Raw genomic sequence first — 22,920 nt, forward strand, 5'->3', positions numbered from 1 at the left:
ATCAAAACCCTCTAGGGTAGTAAAAGTATGAATTATTGTAAACATATTTAAACTAAATTAAAACAATTTACAGTAGCTCAGTATGCTTTCTATTGTCTATTTTCTGCTTCCTTTTGTCTTCCTAAAAAGATACTCCATCTAAAGCTATAACAACCTCATCTCAGTTCTCTTCCCTCTTTAGAGCAGTGATGAGCAAACTATTTTGCTCACAGTAGCTCCTGCAAGGAGACCTTCTTAAAATAAAGCTGCCAATCACTTGACAGAACCATACCTTGTGACTGGCAGGGCAAGTTTGGCACTTCTCTCGCTTTTACAGGGAGTGTTTCCTAACAAATTCCCTCCTTTTACATTAAGAAACATACTGTAAGTGTCTATGAATGTAATTCAGACAGTTTTGATGTGAAGTTCAATTGACTTCTGGAACATATTGTGTTATGAGTAAATTTCCACAGCATGCCACACATTTCCTAGGTTTACTTCAGATCTTTTGCCAAGATTAACAGCAATTCTTTCATGTTGCTTTCTTTACATTTATATCTATATTCCATGTTTAACATAATGTTTCTATGGGTCTGGAAAAAACATTAAAGATCTTTAAGATGCATAATTTGTTGCTTTCTAAACACTCTGCTTCATCCATTATTACACTTTGCATTTGTTTCTTTATAATTCACTCAGCTTTCCCTTCCGAAAACTTCATGAACTAATAAAATGTGTTGACTTTTCACAAGCTGGGAAACGTAAGATCTGCCTTATACTGATTTATCCATTAAATAAAACAATTTAGGATAGGTCAAACAATTCACAGAAAGGGGAACCACCTCTAATTCTACACATTTTACAGAACTAATTATAAACATCTATTAACACATCACTAAAACATTGTTGCTTTCATCTCTACTGCATCCCATTAATATTTTCCATAAGTGGTTTTGATCTATTATTTCTACAATTAAGTGCCTTAATTTTAGTTTCATATAGTGTGTTACCATTCAATTTGCTATAAATTTGATGTGTCTTCAAAAGATAACACATACTTTGTATTTGTTTCACAGCAATCTATATCTCAGAGTTATGTGAATAAGAGAACGTATCACTTTCACATACTGACCTGGTCATCATAACGGTAAGTGAGGAATTGTTCCCCCGTGGTATCCTCAAGAAAACTCCCCTGTGGAGAAAGTGCAAACTCAGGCAAGAAGTATGCACCTTGGGATTGCTCTGCTCTTGTCTGTAAGAGATTCAGAAAGGTCACATTGCAGCTACTACAAACACAAGTCAATTTTTTAAAAACACTCCATGCATATAATTACAAGGACTAGACACGAACTTCTGGAAAAAAAAAAAAGTTGTGTTTTCAGGCACAGCATTTCTGGGTGGATATTTTGCTACAGGGGTCTGTGATGAGAATATGCCAAATGCTTACAGGGGTCCAAAACCAAAGAAGAGGCCTCAATAGCAGAATCATAAATTAAACAAAAAGATACTATCTCTGGCTTATCAATCATCACTGCTGAAAGACACTGTGAAAACCACACTGGAAAAGCAATATTAAGCTACACTTTCTTCTTCCTTACATGTTTCACTAGACAGTTACTGGCTGCTGCAGGTAATGCACTTTTGGTTAAATACAGTATACCTATTAGAATAGAATCATAGAACAGTTTGAGTCGGAAGGGACCTTCAAAGGCCATCCAGTCCAACCCCCCTGCAAGGAGCAGGGACATCTCCAACCAGATCAGGTTCTTACAGGAAGTTACAAAGACACAGCATCATACAATACATCAGCTTGGAAAACATCTTGAGAGCTCATCTAGTCCAGGCTCCTCAAAGTAAGGTAACCTATGAAACCTTGACACTGAATTATTTTCCTATCTTGCAGGAAGCTATTACTGCAAAGAAATCGGAAGGGAGTGAGGAGTGACTGGAGTCAACAGCAGGCAGTGGTCTGTATTAGTTCTGTACACTATTCACAATTGGTGAATATCATCCGAGAACAGACTGCGAGAGGAAGGGCCCATTTCAAGCTCCAGAGGAGTCAGTATCTCCAACCGGGCTGTCTGACACCTGGGCCGTTACTAGACAAATGGCTTTTGCTTAACTGATCTACACACGTTCAGTAATCATAACACACGTGAAACGTGCTAGGCATGCTGAACACATGCTGCTTGAATACCTTGTCACTGCATTGCAGGTCTAAAGCATCCCAGAGATGTAGCAGATGCACTGCACGGGCTCTTATGTCCTTATTCCTACGGAATTGTAACTCTACCCTGAGAAACTAATTGGTTTGCATACTATAGAAAATAAGCAATCATCTTTTGAATGCAGAATATTGAGTGCAGCTGTGGTAGGGGGAGAGCAGAAAGGGCAAGGAGATGAAAATTACCTTCCAAAAGGTTGAAACCTTTCAGGGAAGAAAACAAGGCGTGAAATGTACAAGTTACTGCTGGACATTTCCCAATGAGTCAAGTTAATAAATGGAGTTTAATTAAACTATTTGTTATATTTTGCCATATACACCGTAATTTCACATGAGAGCTAGCAGTTGCTATGGGCCAGTTTCCACGCTATTGGCTAGAACTGTACTAAATATAGCTGTGCAATCTCAGTGCCAGATAACGAGAGATTTCAAAAGCAATCCACATAATTTAACTAGTTTGTGGTGGAAAAGGAAGGCAAGACCTTCTGCAGTTGCTCTCTTGCAGTAAGCTCACAACTCAGCTCATAAAAAGCAGATGACATGTCATTTGCAGTGTGTGTTTGGAGAAGCTTACACTGCTTTTCCTTACTCTGCTCTGCAAAGAAAAATCCATCAGCTTCTCAGATTGTAAACCCCATCATTCGTGACAGCATTAGACTAAAATACTTTTTTAAAATCAAGCAATCTTCACATCAACTAGAAATAGCTTGCAAAGGACATGTCTAGACTAGGGTAAAAGGTCATATTTTAGTATGCAAGACTGAACAAGATTTTAAAGAGGATTTTTTTTCATCAGGCCTGCATAATAATTCATGTTCACATCATGTTATTATGACATTTCTGTAAAGCCTATTATAGCAGAGGTTTCGCTTGTACACTTTAGCCAACTGAATTTATTTTTGCAGAATTAAATTATAAAATATGAAGAATAAATCTACATTTGATAACAACAGTTACCACATAAAGCAACCAAGAAAGGTCCACAGTTATGCTTCACTCTGAATCCGAGCTGGCTGCAGTCGATGCAAACCTTGACATGTTAACTGTAACCCAGACATGAAACCGCCTGACATAATCTGGCATTTTTCCCCACTGGTTTCAATGGGCTACCAACAGCGAGGGAATACGGCAATGACGTAATCCTGTGATTTCAGCAAAGGACTAAAGGATAAGAGATACACGTTCTAAATCGAGTGGCCTGGGTTAAAGTACTCAACATTTCTACCTCAGTTTCCCCAGGTGTAAAACACAATTACAACACCAACCGACCTACATTAATGGTGTATTGTAAAGTTTAGTGAATATTTGTAAAATAATTTGAGAAAGAATACTTTTTATAACAGTATTTTTGAAAGAGCTGCCTAATTTACAGACAGAAGAGAATCCAAATTACGCCACCACACTCAGATAAATGTATATATCACACTGTTGCCTGATTTCCCATAAACAAATTTGCCAGTAGGATATGTAGCAATTAACTTGTGTTCTTCATCTTTGTAAGCTAAACATTTAAAATAGAAAGTCTTTGGACATTCACCAGAATTATGCTTTGAATATAAAAGATGCCAACATTTGAAGCTAAAATAAAAATTTAATAAATATGACATGAAAAACTAAGGGCTTCTCTCACATACATTTAATTTTCATGTTAAAAGCTAATGAGCAGCTAGCCACTGGAGAAGCAGAAGAATTCTTGCTAGATTAAGGCAAGCAAAATCTGGCTTCTGAGCATGGAAAAATTCAATGTAAAAGACTAATGTTTTATCAGGTTACACAGGAGGTTACAAAGAAAACTGATCTGCTAACTACAGCAATAGGTACTGCTACCCCCCAGTATAAATAAAGTAAGGAAGAGCGCAGCAAAGCTTTTAATTAAAAATAAAAATCTACTAAGAACACAGAGTTGTCATGGCAAACCGATGCTGAAGCCAAGTAATAACAGATGATAAACAACCCAAATCAAGAAGATCATTTTAAAAAAATAAAATAAAAGCTCCAAATGCTCAAAGAATTCTTTTTGTATCCACTCAAAGTAGCAGAAAAATATTTTTTTCCCTCTAGACACAGGTACCTTCAAAATAAGCTGCGTGTGTCCAATGCACTTTCATTTATACATCGTGCTGATCACAAAACGTACTGTTTTCACTTAGTCCACTTCATTCCCCACTGAGGAACCCACCAATGTTCCTTGTGAGGCTTTTATATTTCTATGGGCACTTTTGCTTAAACGTAATTCAAATTTCAACAGTCTGGGGGTTTATAGTATATTTGGGATCATCTCTGAGTCAGCTAATCCAATATAAATTCATGCTTTAAACTCAAGACTGCAAGTGCAAGTTTCAGAAGACAATTACATTTCACGCTAGTGTTTCAAGTCTGTTTAATGGCCAGTTTAATGTTAATAGCTTTAAGTTAAATGTGTCAAATTACAAGTACACTTAAGATTTAGAAAAGTCATTTTCAACCAGCTTTTATGGTCTTAAGTATAAGATGACAGTGGAAGGTGATAATGGAGCCAAAGCAGATATAATAATAATCACTGCGTAAAATTCATTGAAATTAATATATCACGTAGCAAGGAAGTGTGTACTACCATACTGACAAAGAAGAAAATTTAAAACTGGAAACTGACTGAAGTTTGAAAATCTTTCTAGGTATCAGTTAATCAGAGCATCTAACTTATTAGTCAGAAACTGAAAAAAAAAATGAGGTCTTCCATGCAACATCACTCTACCTATGTGAACAAGGACAACTATCCTGATAAGTAGATAATGCATATAGGTTCTGGAAAATGTAAAATGACACTGTTCTTATTCAACGGCTTATGCTTTGAGCACAGCTTTGATCTCAGGTTGTGATTGCTTCCTCTCTCATCACTCCCCACCTGAGTGCTTAAAGACTAAATTACTCTTCCACTTTCAATTGCAGAAGACAAAATGAATAGCTTATAACAAAGCCTCCAGTTTTTAGATCTCCCTCCACCAAGAGCTGCATGTCGTAATTTTCACTGCTGCCCAATTTCATTGCTCTGTATACTACTCCGACTAGAAGCATCTGCATGGATTGAAGTTGCTGGATTTAGGCATTTTTTAAATTTTATTTTATTACTGAAAGTAAAAGGGATGATTACTGAGTGCTTTCCAGCCAATGTGGACATTAGCAAGTAGCATGGCCAAGTAGGACTAAATCTGCAGATAAAAATGGTGCACAGGACCAAAGGCTCACACAAAGCACATTTGAAGGAGAGGGGCTTATTTTAAACTAGCTCTGGTCAAACCTATGGACTGAGTATGACCAAAGCACAGCAGGTGTGCTGCTGGGGCACATCATCTGGTTCAGTTTGACCTAAAAGGAATCCCATTAGCACACTCCAAAACCACTACACAACACAAACTACTCTTTTTCCTTGATACCCAGGACTCATATTAACTACTGTCATCCAACTCACTTGTAACTATCAAATCAGAGCCATTGCTAATATGTAGAATTTCTCTATGACTAAAAATTACAAATATTAATCATTGATCATTCCTTCCAAGGTACAGATTAACAATTTCATCCAAGGATTTCAACTGTTATTGTAATATCAGATAAATTAAAAAATGTAGTTTAGTCTACAATTCTCAGGGATCATTTGACACAAAGGCTATGGAAAAGTTCAACTGAACCTTGCGGTAACATGCCACTATTCTATTTAATCATAGCCATCAGGAGACTGGAAAGTAATTGTTTCATATTTATATATAAACAGCAGCAGCTTTACAAAGTGAGCTTTCTGCTCAGTCTGAGTTGTGAAGGTCAAGAAGATGAGAAAACAGAGATGGAATGTCTCAAATAAATGTCTTGAAAGTAGTTAGAAATAAAACGCTAATCTTTCAGATACAGAGGCGTATTTAATTTTAGAGTTTCTTGGCATCAAGAACCATATTAAGAGAAAAATAAGAACTATGCTCTTATGTACACTTCTTAAAGCAAATCAGCGTTATCTAGACTTAAATCAGTCATTCCTTAACTAAGCCTGTATGCTTGCTAAAATTGGAAGCATAATGAGAACAAACTATTTTGTGTAATGAAGATGAAAACTTCAAAATTATCTATTTTAAATGCCAAAGATTACAAAATACCACAGTCTTCCTGTAACTGCCTCAAAGAGGAACAGACAAAATATAAAAGGTCCAGTCACCTAAAGCTTTGTAGTTATGCACAAATGCACTATGCTGCCCAAAGTAAATTCTATAAAAACAGACCAGTACAATGAAGGCAGTTCACTTCACATGGTTTTGTGGTTCTTTTATTAGTTCTCATTGGAAGGGGAAATTTCGGCAGCGTCTTGAGAGTGTTAATTTCCAAAATCGCTGTTTTAGGGAAAAAGATGGGGAAAAAAAGAAAAAGTGATAAAAACTATCTGTATTCCTAGTTACTTGTAAATATGTTTGTCAGATTAATATGCATGGCAAGTCCAATCATATATCAAAATCTGTGCCTTCTGATTTAGTTCAAGTTAAATATCTGTCTACTAAGCTGCTGTAGCATACCATATACACCCCAGGGAAGTAATATACCAGCTAAGGAGTGGTTCAGCTTAATGAATTTTCAAGGACTCCAGTACAAAAAAGTTAGATAGAGCATCACACTCCAGCTTCATCACAACATGAAGTGTGTTAGCATATAAACAAAGCCACAGTTCAGGACTTCAGACATCTCCAGAGCAAGTAATTCTGATAAATAAATACCTAATAAGACTCAGATTAGCTTTTGCCATGGCCAAAATTTACAAAAATAACTTCCTAATGCTAGACATTCTGAAATATTTAAAGACCCTGCAAGTGAACTGAGTTTCCACAGAAGCTGCCAGCAGCTCAGCATTTCTGGAGACCAAGCCAATTATTTAATTATTTAATTGTTAATATTAAACAAAGAGGCCAGCATTTCAAACCAGAATTAAACTATAAACATGATTAAAAAAAAAAAAAACAACCAAGCAAAACAAAAAAAAACCCCAGACACTACAGACACTGAGCTGAACTGATGAAAGCCAAGCACTTCTTCATAAAGGAACCCTGAAACACTGAACAGGACTGTCAGGGAAATGACAAGTGAGACGAGACAACCTGAAAGACTGAACCAAAAGTTCTTCCAGGGAAGAACTCAAGGATTGTTCTTCCGTGGTGCATGCTCTGTATTAAAGGCAGACTTCAGATCTGTCTATTTAAACCCAAAACTAATGAGTTTTTCCTCTCATCTCTCATTCTAGATCTGTTTCGAACCTGTAGAAATAAAACAAGTTTGGGAAATTGTGCCTGTAAGTTGAAGATACATGCAGAGATAAGCAAAAAACAGTTCATAAGTATTTTGCATAAGCTGCTTCTTTCTGACACAGTAAAATGCTGTCAGCAAGCAACTTAGAAACTGAAAGTTCAGCTTCTGCTGGAACAGCAGTGAAAATGGAATTTAAGCTATAACTACAATCATATTCACAACTGCAATAAAGCAACTGCCTACATCATCTCTGCTGCTCAAAGCGAGCCCATCCTGCACCCATCCAAGCCCTAGGAGTCCTTCCACTGACTTGAACGTGCTTAAGGTCATGTCACCAAAACAACAGTGCTCGATCTCAGCCTTTTTTCACGCTCTAGCTTTCCAACACTAAACACAAGAAGTATAAAGGAGATCATTTTGGTATTAAATTAATATACTATGTTTCAAGTCTTTTCAAAAGGACATTTCTAGAAAAATTTTTCTTGACTGAATGTAAATACATTTTCTTTGGCCTAGCTTGGGCTGCAGACTGAGATCAACACATTTTGAGAATCTTATCATACCTTCTAAAATTTATGCTAGTGATTTAGCTTCTGGATATTTATCAACAACTACTTATATTTTCTCTTGCTATGGTCTGGCTAAAAGATTAAACTTTTCACTCAAAGGCTGCAGTAGCATTTAGCCAAAATCTCATTTTATTTCAAAACCCAGATTAAATATCCACTGTTTCATATTTCCAAAAGAAATGTGAACCCTGGAGTTTTCCTTCTTCCAATGAAGCTGCTTCTAAACTCTGTGTTAGGCAGACTCTGCCTTCTTTCCAAAGGATTGATTTGATGTGCCTAATATTTGCTTTTAAATGAGCAGCATTAGCAGACTGAAGTTGCTCCCAGTGACATCAATGGCAAAGTTCCCACCGACATCCTTACGGAGCCACTGCCCAAGTACATCTGCAGCAGGAGAACATCCCTTGCAGTATAACACTTACTGTTAGGACTGTGAATAACACTAGATACTCAGTGCTCTCTATCTTGGCATATATAAGAGCCAAGGTGAAAAATACAGCACTCAGACAAGATGACACTAGAGCAGTTCATTTCCGATTACTGTCAGAAAGTTAGTGACTGTGGATCACATTCTGCTTCCAGAATATGCAATGTCCAATTATTTCCGTAAGTCTTTAGTTTAGCCTTGGGGGAATGGGCACAACAGTATTTACAGTCAACATAAAAGCAATTTTATAGCTTATGGACAAAACAGATACTATAAAATCTGGGTATTACTATTACCACTGAGAGTAGAGTTTCACATACAAAGTGTACAGAAGCCTGTTAAGAAAAAAGACTTGCAAAGATATGGATTTACCAGTAGGAAGAGAAGAAATTTGATAACAAAAAAAAACCTACTAATTTTAATCCCTGTCCTTTTATTTCCTGCCACAGTGGTGATAGTACTTCTATACCAAGCATAGCGGGATGTCTACTTTGTCTCCTTACAGATGCTGAGAAGCTGCATTTAGTATGCCAGCGGCATCGGTGTTGAAAGGCTGAGCAGAGCTGACAGTACGATGAGGAGGAATTGCACCTGCTGTATGGAGGGAAATGAATTCTTTCTTGAACATCATCTCCTGTATGCACAGCTTGATTACCTCATCACCTCTTTCTATCTCAACCTGTTTATCCATTTTATATAAAGATCTTGTTCAACAACTTATCTTAAAGCACTGCCTCAGGACAACATGAAATTCTAACAACAGTTTTTAATGGTGAAGGAAGACTCTACCTGCACATTCTCTGAGGCTTGGTGCTTTGGGGACAGGGGGGAGTGGTTGAGGGATATTTAAACTTTTTTTTCTTAAAGATTGAAGTTTTACTAAAATCCTCTTGTGAACACTCCTATTTGCCTAAAACAGTGAAAGGGAACGAACATCTTGTTAAAAACGTCTGGAAAAGAGACAGAAAATATTATTTCATTAAAACCTCTTTTTAAAGTCTTGCAAGCTAGACAGACATAAGTGACTGATGTCTTTTAAAAAGTAATTTTTTTTTATCCCTTCTTTCACCATATGTTCCTCTACTCCAAACAAAAGTCTCTTTTTATTCTTTATTTAGTAACCTAATAATTGGTAAAATTCTTGTCATAAATCAAGTCCTTTCAGCATTACTGGAGCATGTTCTCATGGAATTCTATTTATCTCTTATTCACTGAAGATTTCTAAGGGTCCTTATAATCTCTATAGAAAAAAAAAATACACTACAAAAGTACTGTCAGCATACTTAGCAAAGAAACCAGGATAATCTTTTTAAGTTTTGTTAAAGTGTGCTTTATCATGAACACCATGTGGTGAGCAAATTTTTTGTGCTAAACTGCCAAGCTGCTAATAACTCATTTGCAGGAAACAGACAATATTGCTTGTTTATCTACAGACACGATTGCAGCTCCAGTAACACACTGGAGGAGACTGGAAGCATAACCTTTGAGAAACAGCAGATTTATTTACAAAAGGCAAGAAAGAAGCATACTTTAAGGATATGTAGGATCACTGTCAGAGGCAGTGGAATTATAAAGCCCAACAAATTAACACATGCACTGAATGAAGATTCACACTGCTTAAGGAGTAAAAGAACAAAATGAAATTAAAAAGGATTCCTTCATTGAGGGGTAGCAGCCTCTATCACGGACGGGCAAGCAAGACACCTTAGTAGCTTTGGCAGGCCATGCATTAACACAGACCTTAGGATTACTCAGTAATAACACAAAAAAAAAAATTATTATTTCAGGCCACATGAGGTTAATTAGAGGCTATATCAGGCTATGGGCTGCAAGTGTCTAATCATTTACTAGTGAGATAAACAGCACCCAATAGCCTCAACAGGGGCAACACCACCCTTTTCTAATAAATTACTTCCTTCTCATCCCCTTCCCCAGAATCCAGACTGGATAATTGCTCCCATAATGCTAAAGAAAGGGTACAAGGAAGGTGTGGATGCTCCCAGATAACCAAGAGTTGCATCTAAATAAGAAGCCTCCTAAAAGCTAGCATAAAGCAAGAATTTGGGGCAGGTGAAGCTTCATGGCATCATTTTGCAAGCAATTCTGCACAGCACTTGCAAAATTCCCCTTTTGTTGATTTAGCCACAGTGACATGCCTACACCGACATGACTGCAGGATTCGGGATTTAAGGAACAATATCCTCTGCTAGTATGACCAACCTGTCTACATGCATGTTTAAACACACCAAAGAAGACAACACAGGTGCCTAGCAATTCACATATTCCTATGTGAGCAAAATGGGACCTAGCGCACTGTTGGGTACTGCAAACAAAAAAAAAAAAGTGTTAGCCACTATCACATAAACAGGCTAATGATGAGAGAAAGTAGGAGACAAGACTTTACACAATATTTAGCTCCTATACAGGCTATTATAGGGTTAGAAAATACACTTAGCTCTTACATACTACAGTATTTTAGCACTATTCATCCAGAGGTCTCATATGACTCAAAGTTGTCATTATCCTCATTTCACAATGGCTGCTCTCAGGAGAGTCTGGCTAAGAATGACATAGGACTCTTGACTCAGGTTTTCCTGATTCTTTTTACTTTAAATTATAACCTTAACATTATTAATATTATGTTTTGTTAGTGTGATTATTTGTATTTAATTTCCTTTTGAGTTTTTTCTTTAATAGTGATATAATTTGAACTGACATAGTAACACGCTTTTCATATACTTCAGTTGAAATTGTGCCTAAGGGCAGTGAAATTCTCATCCATAAGCTGCGTAAGGAAAAAAACTCTGGCACTCAGAAGCCAAACACCTGCTAGAACTAGTGGCAGATCCAGATTTTTAAGAGAATTCCTGTTGCATAATGAAAACACAAAGAAGGGAAATGTGTGGGGCAATGGAATGATATTAAAACCACAGCACTTGGGGGGGGGGGGGCAGGGGGGAAGAATCCTAAACCACTCTATACTTCAGAGTTAAATACTGAAGATCTTGACATTAAAGATGTTCACAAGTGCAATTACAGAGACTTTTGTAACGTGAGGAAGGCTGAGCAGTGACTCTATCGTATACTGCAGGGCATTGCCGTGCCATTCATTGCTAACAGGGAGTTTTCTCCCTACCCTCAATCTCAGTACATCTGCTTCTGATTCAGGTGGCAGGGGAAAATTGGCAAGTACGCAGCCCCAAAAAAAACCTGCCCTAGCACTAGTAATTTTTCTTCATTGCATACTGTTTATGCAAAGTTTTCATCAGCAACAGCATGGTGTTTATCATGACTGAACAGGTAGATGAAATGTATGGAATTGCTCTGCTACTGTAAATGACTACAGATTCTCTTAACAGAAATAGACCTGGAAACAGGCAAACTCTCAGCCACCAAGAACTGGAATAATTTCTCAGTAAGAAAATGCATCTTTGGTGTAACTATTTTGAAGATCAAACCATTCAAAACTCAAATAGGAGAACCAAAACAGCATGCAACTAAGCAACTTTGACAGATTAGGAAGTTAAAAAGTTTCTGACAATCAACATCTACCATCACAAAACTTCTCAATGAATGAGACTCTCAAAGAGTCCTGTAAATATCACATAAACAGGAATAATCCAGTAAAATGAAGAATAAGGTGGCAAGATTCCTTTCCAGAGATGAGTCAAATCAATTTACTCTAGGATACAGAAATATCCGTCTGAAAAATAATATACTTATGTCACACACACAAAGGTCACAGCTATACAAAAATTACTGAAACTAAACACAAGATGCAAGAACAATCTTTATGGATCAGTAGTGTTTGCTGACCTACTTCAGCGACTTCCACAAAGAACACATACACATAGATAAGGCTGCGTAAAAGCTTGTGCCCGTACAGATTAGCAGAGTGACATTGCTCAAGTAAACTGAAAATTGACCTCAGTGGCGCCAGAACTTCTCCTGTCCGTCCCAAAGGCACTAACACGACCTGCACGACACAGGCCGCAGAACTGGGTGAGCTAATTTCTGCCCTAAGTTCATCACTTCTTTTTAAAACAGGAAACATTTTTTAGAAGAGTTGGTCAAGTTAGAGTGTATCAAGGAAAAGGGAATACACCTAATATATACATTATTTCCACATTTAATTACCTTAATTGTTCTGAACTTGCCTAGCTTCTGATACAGGCCTTCAGACGGGCCTGTGGGGGTTTTCTGTGCTATATTAGAAATATTTTTCTCCCTTTTCCTCCAACAAGATGGGGAAAGGTGGTGTGTGATGGCCTAACAGCACCTATGAATTATCCAAGTACTTATAAACACACTCCTGGCTCTGCTGCACCACAGAACAGGAGAGCTTGGCCTAACACTTTCTTCATCCGCCGTCTCCAGCGGAGCACTGGGAGCACCTGCTACCATTCTGTCCACGTATCTTCAAAGACGGGCTGGGAAGGCGGGGTGTTACAAGGACAGACCACCCTGAACAAGAATGTAAATAATCAAAATGGTTCTCTTCCACATTACCTCTAGCTGATTAATCCTTTCTCACCTGAAAGAAATTAGACTGCAGAGAATGCCACAGCCAGATGTTCACTCTGAGGCTAACTTATGATTTACAACAGCTCAGCACATGAATGTGTCTCGCACATGGTGAGGAAAATGTGATTTTTCCACTGTTAGTTCTCCACCACTTCTGATAATTCTAGTGATTTTAACCCAGTTCTTCATCTACTCTTCTTTCGCCATTGCAATGAGTCCCTTTGCAGGGTTTATGGACTGAGCAGCCTAGCAAATTTACTCGGTCAGGCACATTTTCACAATAAGGAAGCAGTTAAATGGTCATGGCTCTGCCATGGGAATGTTGGTTTAAGGCTATTAATAAGGTACATGAGGTGAATGCCTTTCAGCCAAGTGCCCTCCACATCTGCACACCTGTTTCAGCACAATTTTAAATAGAAATTCCCGAAAGAAACTGTTCACTGTACACAGCCTCTAGGTCTCAAACGCATTTTTGCAAATACTCTAGAACTTTTAAGCTTTTCATGCTTTACTGATACCAGATACACCAAAATCCAGGTAAAGCATGCTACTTCCTAGTAAACCATCTTTTCACTAAGAAATTATCTTTGTCTTATTAGCATCTATTGCTAATAAGAGACTATTGCCACTGACTTCCAGTATCTTGATCATTCCCACCTGATCTTCTGCTGCTGAAATGCTTCCGCTAATGCAGTCCCACTGTTTAAACATTGCGAGTCACTTCTCCAAGCATTCATCCACACTGTTACATATTTAAATTTAGCCTCATTTAAACCTCAGCTTAACTATTCTCTCAGTCCAGTGATGCCAGTCTTGGTATCTTTGATTCATCTGTTTTATCATTTCCCCTTAATTTTTTGAGGGGAGAGGGAGTGGTTGTTCTTCAACTTTGTCTCTTGCCAGTGAAAGCATCTTAAGCAGGGCAAGGTTTTAACTGTGTGTTGTGTTGAGCCAGACACACTGCCCAGCATTAACAAAGCAAAGGCTGTCTAGAAAAAGGTCAGTAAGTGAACAAAAAGCAAATAATGTAACAGAAGAAGAAGAAGCACCCCAAAAAAAAGCAAAGTCTCCAAATCAGAAAAGATCAAATATGAAAAAGGACCTACCATTAACCTAAAGATTGCGCCCTTCCTGGGCACAATTCATCTACTAGCATGAACTGACAGTATTTCACATGTGCACTTACTAATAAGCCACCACTTAGATAGCTGTGCTTCAGCTGTAAAAAAACAGAGCAATTAAAAGCTCATGTGACAGGCACTGCAGGCATCTGTTCACTGACAACTGTTAAGACTAATGGTCATTAGTTTAATGACTCTCATTTTTGTTCTTCTACATGATGTGTACAGTAATGCTGGAGGACTGATATGGTGAAGGGGAAAGGGCTCCTACCGAGGTGAGAAAAGATAAACACAGGATCTGCTGCTGGAAAGAATGAAATAAATCCTCTAAATGAACTGGAATTGCTGAAACGTTAAAAGACACAACTGAGCAAGTCAGACATAAAATGAAAATAGAGACTGCTAATTCAGAACAGGATGCCTGCTCTAATCAGAATAGTTTCAACACTACAACTCTGTCACCCATCTTCTACGACCAGCAAAAATATTTCATTAAGTGGTTTTAAAATAATCCAGGTAATTACAGAAAGACGTTCAATGAACACGACAGCAGAAAAAGGATGAAGAATGGACAACACTGAAGAACATTTGTAATTCAAAGGCAAGACATTGTCTAGTGTCTTGGAATCTAGAAAAGTATGATGCCTTCTTAAATACTCTGCATTTTCTTTTTAAATATTTTAAGCACCAAGTGTCTTCACTGTGACTGATCTCACTAACACACCATTTCAGCCCTCTAATGGTCTTATTTCAAATGCAACCAGTAGCAAGTATAAGTGATTAAAACAGGTATCACAGAAAGAACACTGAAAGATAAGCCATGTGATTATATTCCTAGTCACCCATCTTGTATTCTCATTCAAACAGCTGAGTTCGAGTGAATTGCTTCACTATGTGTGCATTACTCTGGGAACTTGGCTACCACAGCCACAATATGGGATTTGCCAATACATACCACCTGCATTCGGAGGGAACGGAAGACCTTCCTGTGGAGGAATCTCTTCCCGTCCTGCGTGGGTGTAGGGAAGCAGATGTGCGCGTACAGTGGATAGCTCCCAGGACAGATGAACTGAGACATGTTTTAAGTCATGCGTTGCTTTCCAATAATGATTATCTTTCTACGGGAAATTTAACAGAATAATTTTACTCCTTCAGAATACCACATTGGAGTTTATGATGGCATAACAGATGGCTAGTAAGATAAATTGTCATTTCCTTCTCTTTGCTAGCAGTTTGAAGAATCTAAGTGTAGGGGGTGATAACTTTTCCGCATGTACCTAGTTACTAGTATTTCACTGAATCTAACAGCAACTAAAAATTAGACACGCAACTGAACACTAAGTAGAGGCTGTAGTCAAGCTACTGAAAAGCCCTCCTACCTTGACCAACACAAGAAAGCTTGTGGAGGGACTGACTCTTACTGTTGCTGCTGGTACAATCAAATCTTAATGCATTGGACTTATATGCAAAATGAGTAATTAGGTCTAAGTACCATAGACATCTTTTAGAAGGAGAGTCATTCAGCCTCCCCTGCTTCAACAAAGTGGAAAGCACCACTTTTTCTCGGAAGTAGGACAGCTACTAAGGAACAGCTTTTCAAAAGCAGCTTTTATACACTGAATTCTAAGAGAGTACACATAATCTTGGTCTGTCCACTTGACCTTGTCTTTTGAAAAGCTGCCATGCCTCTTGTAGGACAAGGGATACTCTGCTCACTGCTTTTAAAAACAGCAAGGGGAAATGCAGAGTTCCCAATACATGCCTGATTTCTAATCAACAGTGGAAAATCACCTATTTTGCATATCCTGCAGCTTCTCTTTTACTGCTACCAGTTGCACATAAGGTTATAAAGAATTCTTAACAGCACAGTTTAATTTTGAAGATTTACAGAAGGGCACTATTCCTACAGAATATTTTTCAACCATTCCTGAGTGCTTTTGGATGGATCTGTGGCAATAACCTCCCCTGAATTTTCTTATCCGCAGTCAGCTCTTAGTTTGCCAGTACAAGCTAACGTGAGCTAGGAGGCCAACCCTAACAGTTCAATATCTACAGCTTTCGCATGGTTCCAGATTCTCATATGTTTGTCTTTAGAATTCTAAGACTTTTCAAAATACAGAGAGAATCCAAGAACAATGGACTGTGCGAAGGCAGGGAAATAAATTTATCCACCCTCTTATTTAATTGCAGAGGATTCTTTTTGCCCTACGTATCTATGAATTCTGAGACTGAAGACAACCATGACACTAGAAACTACCGAAGCTAGAACCTACACAACCTAGTGAATTTGCAAACAGTGGTGTGAAATACTGTGGTCTTAATGATTCTTTTCCTGCATAATTATACATCTTTACACATTCTTCACTGTTTTACAAACTGTAAACAATAAGATAGTCTCACTCTCACAGTTAAGCCATAGTGAAGTTAACCATGGCAGCAACCCTATTTCATTTGTACTTTTTACAGACCTAGCTTCCTCTGCACTCTATATAAAGTAAAATGTTATTATATGAAGCTGAAACAGCACCCATTTTAAATAACTAGACCCAGATATAAATCTTAACCTGTGTATTTCTCCGCAAGTTTGGCTGTATTTGGAATTATCAGTTCAGAACATCTCCATTTCATAGCCCAGTCCTTTTTCTGCCAAGAGAGATGTTCTTTTATCCTGATTATAGTGAAAAAAAAAAAAACCAACTCACTGGCCTGACTCAGGCTGTAATTGTTATGTGCCTCTATACCAGCTTTTTATAGTTCCTGGTAGAAAGGCTGAAGGGAATCCTACACGTTCACACAAGGTCTGAAATGTGTTGCCCTCTTGCAGAAAACCATCCAAAAAAAAAAAAAGACTGAACAACATTTGTTCCTTCCCTGTGTGCTTTTCCTTTCTTAGAGCTGAGATGATGCATGCAGCAATTTCCCTCATTTTGTGTTACTCCAACTTTAATAACAGAGGAAGTGGCTGACTGCAAATTGTTCTATAAAAAAAAATAGAAAAAAAAATTCTTTAAAAAGCCCAATTACCTACTAAAATAAAATCCTCAAAGAAGCAACTACACACTTTGAAAGGAAGTATGGGACAATAATAAAATCTCCAAGTCAAAATGTCTATGCCAAGAAGATTTAATAGGGTCTCTGAATCTCAAAATAAGCCAAAACTATTCATTCCTGCCATTTACAAACAGAGTCATTCCAAATTGCCTAAAAGCCCTAAGAATCCAAACCAATCACCAGCATTTCACAGATTAATTAAATGCTTCATGTAGACTGGGAAAACACAGGGCTGTGCTGCCCTCCTACTTTTACTCCTTCAGCATCAAGCCAAAACCTGGTACCTATTCTAAATCTGTGTTCCTCACTGCTGCTTCCCGGGAGGCTGGTGGCTGAAGACATGTAGGAAAGGGAGAGCCTTTCTCCCAGTTCTTTACAAAGTATAAAAACTAAATTAAAAATTCCAGTATTATAACAGGAAACCTTGTACTTCAATCCTCACATCTACTGTGAGTGGACAAATAGAAAAACAGGGGACCCCACTTAGATAAATATTCAGCCTACTACTAATATTTTTCTCCTCTCACGCATATGAAAAACAGCCAATTTGTACTATTTTCAGAATAATATTCAAGGAACAAAGAAAGTTATGTACAGCACATTTTAAACAAAAGTCAAAATACAGAAACCAAATTGAATTTCAGTTGCAAAATGTTTTAAAGAAATTAAAGTTAATAGAATAAACCCTTCTTTGTAAATCTCTTCTTATAATTTCCTTTACTTAAAGATAACAACATATTGGATTTAAGTCCATACATAACATATCAAATGTTGGGGGGGTTTTTACAGAGGATCTATTCATAGAAGCTTGTATTTGCAACATATGCAGCAAATTATAGTATTAAACACTTAATCCTAATAAAGTTTAAATTTCACCCCTAACAATAAAGCTTGCACAAAACTTGCTATACTTGAAACAGGATTCTAGAAATAGCCAATAAAAGTCATAGGTAGGTATCATGACAATTAATAATTGAACATTTGGAATATAAGGTTAGCTGGTTACACTGAAATGTTCTGATGAAATATTAAGAATAATTATGAATTTTTTTTCAATCAGTTAAGGTTTATGGGGTTTTTATTTACAAGATATAGGAAAATAACAGATGGATGAGAGCCCTGTGAGTCAGTTTACTGAAAAATGTGAGCTCTTACGTGCTCTCCATAGTAGCCATGAATGGACTCTCGTCATTGAGATGCCTTTGCAACTCCAGCGTCTTGCAGAACAGCCAAGTACCACACCAACCCTCAGGCAAATCCACAGAGAGAAAAATCACCACTGCAGCAGGGATCTTCTGGTGCTAACAGTCCGTATGAACAGCACGGGCTGCTAGAGCAGCCCTCCAAAGAGAGGAATGGATGCAGATGAGATACACCAGCCTTTAAAAAGCTGAATAGACCTTACCAAGTATCAATGAACAGAACTTAGTAAGTATCAATGCAAAGAGTAATAACTTCTGAAGCAAGATCCATTAGAATCAAGCATGTCCCCACCAATCTAAATTTTAGTTCAATTCAAGCGCTCTATGTGTAATGTATGACCTACCTAATGTTAATTATGCAGCTCTAAACAGGATTTTCTTCTAAGCTACTTTATTAAAAGACAATTCCAACACAAAAGATAGTTCAGACAAACAGGACACCATTTTACAAGACCAATCATGCCACTGCAAGCCCCAGTTCAAGCAGGTATTCAGCCTAGCAAGCTGCATCATCCTTCAACAAGAAACATCATTCTTCATTTTTCTTGACCCATGTTCTCATTTAGCTGTGCAAAAAGATCTGATTGTGTCTACTTTCTCAACTGAAAATAACACCAGGGTAAATAACTGTATATTGTTTTATACAGCAGCCCTGTAACTTATATGCAGAGAAGAGTCCATCAAGAACCTACAGCTATGTAACACTTAATTCAGACTAAAACTCAACTAAAGATAATCTCAGTTTGCCTGAGACTTTGTGCAATTACATACACTATACATACACATATTTCCATGTGGCTTATATATAGGAATAAAGTCTAAAACTTTAGGAGTGAACTGAGGCTTTCAACATTCAAGGGGAATTATATTTTTTCAAAGATGTTAAATGCTCCTTACAAAAAAATGTGCTATCTGTTCTCTGCAAAGGCATACATACTTTGACAGGTACTGGGTACTTTTGATTTAAAGTGAAGATACAAATGTAATTTCTCAGAATAATATAGATGTCAAACTCTTTCAAACCCATCAACCTTAGGCACTGAAAATATCACCAATAACTTGAGTCCTTCATCACAAGGATAGGTTAATGGAACTGGACCTGGCTCATATCATTTGGGGACTGACAGTCTCAAAATTGGTAAACTGCTTAAGTAGCATGGAATAATTTCATGAAGGGGGGCTCAGTGCTCTAATTTTGAGGGAGATGAGGAAGAACTAGCAGGTGCAAGGATGTTGTATCAGGATACTCTTCTCTCAGGAGACCGGATAGAGTTGATGACATGGGAAACTTGGGTTGCCAGCTTTCTACAGAGTATATAACCCTGAAACTCTGGGAGAATGAGTTAGATTATCAAAGTTGAAGAGGGAGGCCAGCTCATTACTAATAGATAATCTAACTGAATTTTGCCAATTTTATCTGGATTATTATTGTGAAGATGCCGGGCTAGTGTCACTTTTTCATTGCTGCTAGTCTGTCCTCTTCTCAGCTTCCTTCCTTCACACACCCATCTGGAACTAAGAAAGCATATTAGTGAAAATTCCCCACAAAGGACTAGTTTTGTGCAGCCAGCTATGCTTTCCCCACACTTCATACAGCTTTTCTTGTGAGAAGTGTCTCAGAACTCAGTATCCTTACTCTCAGAGTAAGGCATTCTTGAACTGAATAAGACAATGCTGAGTGGTAAGAGCAGAACCTAAAGGTTGGCTTTGACTATTCTGATTCAGACCTGCACATTATTGGTTAATGTCTGCATAATTCATTCACATTTTGTGCCAGAGGAATCTCTTACTTCATGAGTTAAATTTTATTCATAGCTGAAGTCTACATTCAAAATAAGACTGGGCTATTATGGAGGCAAAGACTTATAAAAATTGAAAACTCCCTTTGAAACACATGCTTTCCAGTAAAAGCAGCTAACAAAATGCAAAACACGGTCAACATTCCAACACCATGATGTCAATTTTCATATGCACAGACAAAATGCTACATGTAGAAATCAACTCTCTATATCTTCCATATTTATGGTGTGCTTGTGTTTCCCTCTATTTTCATTAGCAGAACTGCACCATGCAGCAGAGAGTGCAACCCCTTAAAAGGTTTAAAGGAATCTTCTGAATATAGTAAATCTGGCGAACAGTCACACTGATTTTTAAAAAGCAAATTTCCATGTTCTGCTTCAGTTCTGCTGAAAAATAGCATACATGCTCTACGGACTGTTTTTGATGTTTCCCTCTGCAGTAGTTTGGAGAAATTCCTGCCAACAGGGATGGTCTGGAACACCTGATAAAATGGTCTTCAATGACACACAATAAAAAAGTGACATGTAAAAAAGTGGAAATCACTTCAAATTTTGCAAGGTTTATAAGCAACAGGCAAATTATCTTTTTTATTATCTCTGGGTTTTTTTCCAGAGGGATAAATACAGCCAATTTTCAAGAAAAACAACAGCTGCAGACACAGCTTTAAATGCCATCTGTCCTTTGCAGTTACACGAAGAAGAGATTAAATGATTCACACTACACAACAGGAAATACGATAACCAACTAGTTAGCACTAATGAAACTCAGCCTCAATTTGCTTCCTATAGGCAGATCTTACTCAGGAAAAACTCCCACTGATGTCTCAGGCAAAACGCCTGCAGCCTTCACTGGCACTGTTACTTAAGTGCAAAACATTGCACTGATGAAGTAGAAGCCTGAATTTTACAAAATAAGGTCTCACTTGTGGCACAGCAACCTAATGAAGACCCTGGGGCTCCCCAGCTTGGACCTTTTTCAGGACTGAGGTTTTATAGTGCCTAGGCTGAGAATCCTCACACTACCACTGAGTCAACGTGAACTTTTGGCAAACAGGGAATGATGGGACACTCCTATAGTACAGTTGGAGAGGACAAGGTCTTTTCTTCAGAGTTCTCAAGAATTGGCCTTAACATTTGAAATAATAAAAAAGAAAGTTTACAATTCCTACATTTTCCCCATTTCTAAATAGTGCCTTCTATGTGACATATGACAGATGACTCACAGACGTCTAAGTTCAGCAAGAAAAATAAGCAATTATAAACAAATACATCACTGGTGTTTGCTAAGGACATAATTCAAGCAAGTTCAAAAGATCAGAACAAGACCCACACATTCTGCTATCCCAGTTAAGGCCCTTCTCAAGATGGTTATCTACAGGAAGAAATTTTCTCCAATAAAGGCTTAGTGTTCCCAGTACATCTCTGTTCCACTTGGAGAAACCATGCAAGTTTTGGTTTTCTTTTTTTTTTTTTAATTAAAATTGAGCTCATTAATAAAAAATTAAAATATACAGAAAGTTTTTCCTTTCAAAGTAACAGTGCTATTTAAGACTAGGTAAAGATTTAAAAGGTTACAAGTTAAGAACAGGTGATGCTAACAGGATATTTGAAAGGCCCATGAGACTTGCAACATTAAGTAAAGTGTATTTGCCTACTGATCTAATTGCTTACCAATTTTAAAATCTATTCCCATGGGATAACTAATGGCATTTTAAGCTCAGCTCCTGGCATTAAAAATACATTTATAGTTTCCTCTTAGCAGAAGATAAACAGCTCCATGGTAAAAACCCATACGTTAAGATGGCATTCTGGAGGCTTTCTTATACTTTTAAACAACCTATTGTGTTCTAGATTTAACTGAAAGAGGTAGAAAGAGGAAATGGGAAAAGCATTTGGGTGCGCAGTTTCACACTGAGGTGAAGGCAAGTGCTCACTCATGCAAGGAAAATGTCTGGAATATTTGTGTCTCATAGACGAACTGACCACATAACAAAAGTGGAATTTAAGCCAAGCCTTATTTAGTAAAATATCAGAAGCCATTTCTCTATTTATCTTGCTCAAGGAAATACTACTGTTTGTTTAAAAACAAGAAACTACTCCAGCAAGTAAGCAAAATGACCCTAATTTCCTTGCATAGTTAAAAATAATTCCAAAACTTTAAAATCTGAAAACACACCAGAAACATAACAAAAATTTTGTAAAGATAAAAATTAATAACAATGCTAAGAAGTATTCCAGGCAGACATAAAGAAGCTCCAAATGTAAGCAGCTATATATGTTTCAAGCAAGTTCTTATGCATCCAGCATATACCTCCACAGATAAACCTGGAGTTCGGAGAACATATTTCTTCAATGATTATTTAAATGATAAGTCACAAGTGACAATAGGCCCAGGCACTTGTTCTAATTCCTAGTTTAATGATCCTCAAGGATCCATCTAGCCCATTAGCTTTCAACAGTACCATAATGGGACACAAAAGAGCATGTTCAGAGCAAGGGTGTGCAATACTTCTCTGGACTCACCTACTTTCTTGGCCTGATGTGGTTGGTCTATATAGTACTTAGTGGATCTTCCCAGTACTCGTCCTGTCTCCCCTGAAATCCAGTAACCTTCCACTCAAAAAACCACAGCAAGGAGTGTCAAGGATCATTACATGGAGGACAACCACCTTTCACTGTTTTGAATCTCTCTCCTAGTAGTTCTGTTTGATGGCACTTGTTTTTTTGCTGGAAGAAACAAGTTACCAGCTGATCCCTGTCTAGCC

General features: G+C 37.6%; 1 protein-coding gene across 2 annotated transcripts in view; it reads right to left on the reverse strand.

The window, feature by feature from the left end:
• The window catches only part of ADAMTSL3 (ADAMTS like 3), a 188,220-nt gene that overhangs the window by 155,225 nt on the left and 10,075 nt on the right, over positions 1-22,920 (reverse strand). For both annotated transcript variants that reach the window (XM_086757497.1, XM_086757498.1), the window contains exon 3: positions 1,112-1,231. In XM_086757497.1, the coding sequence (XP_086613623.1) occupies positions 1,112-1,231 (120 nt within the window). The remainder of the gene's footprint in view (positions 1-1,111; positions 1,232-22,920) is intronic.

The sequence above is a fragment of the Chlamydotis macqueenii genome, chromosome 12 (genome assembly GCF_036417535.1).
Source record: "Chlamydotis macqueenii isolate bChlMac1 chromosome 12, bChlMac1.mat, whole genome shotgun sequence".
Classification (NCBI taxonomy): domain Eukaryota; kingdom Metazoa; phylum Chordata; class Aves; order Otidiformes; family Otididae; genus Chlamydotis; species Chlamydotis macqueenii.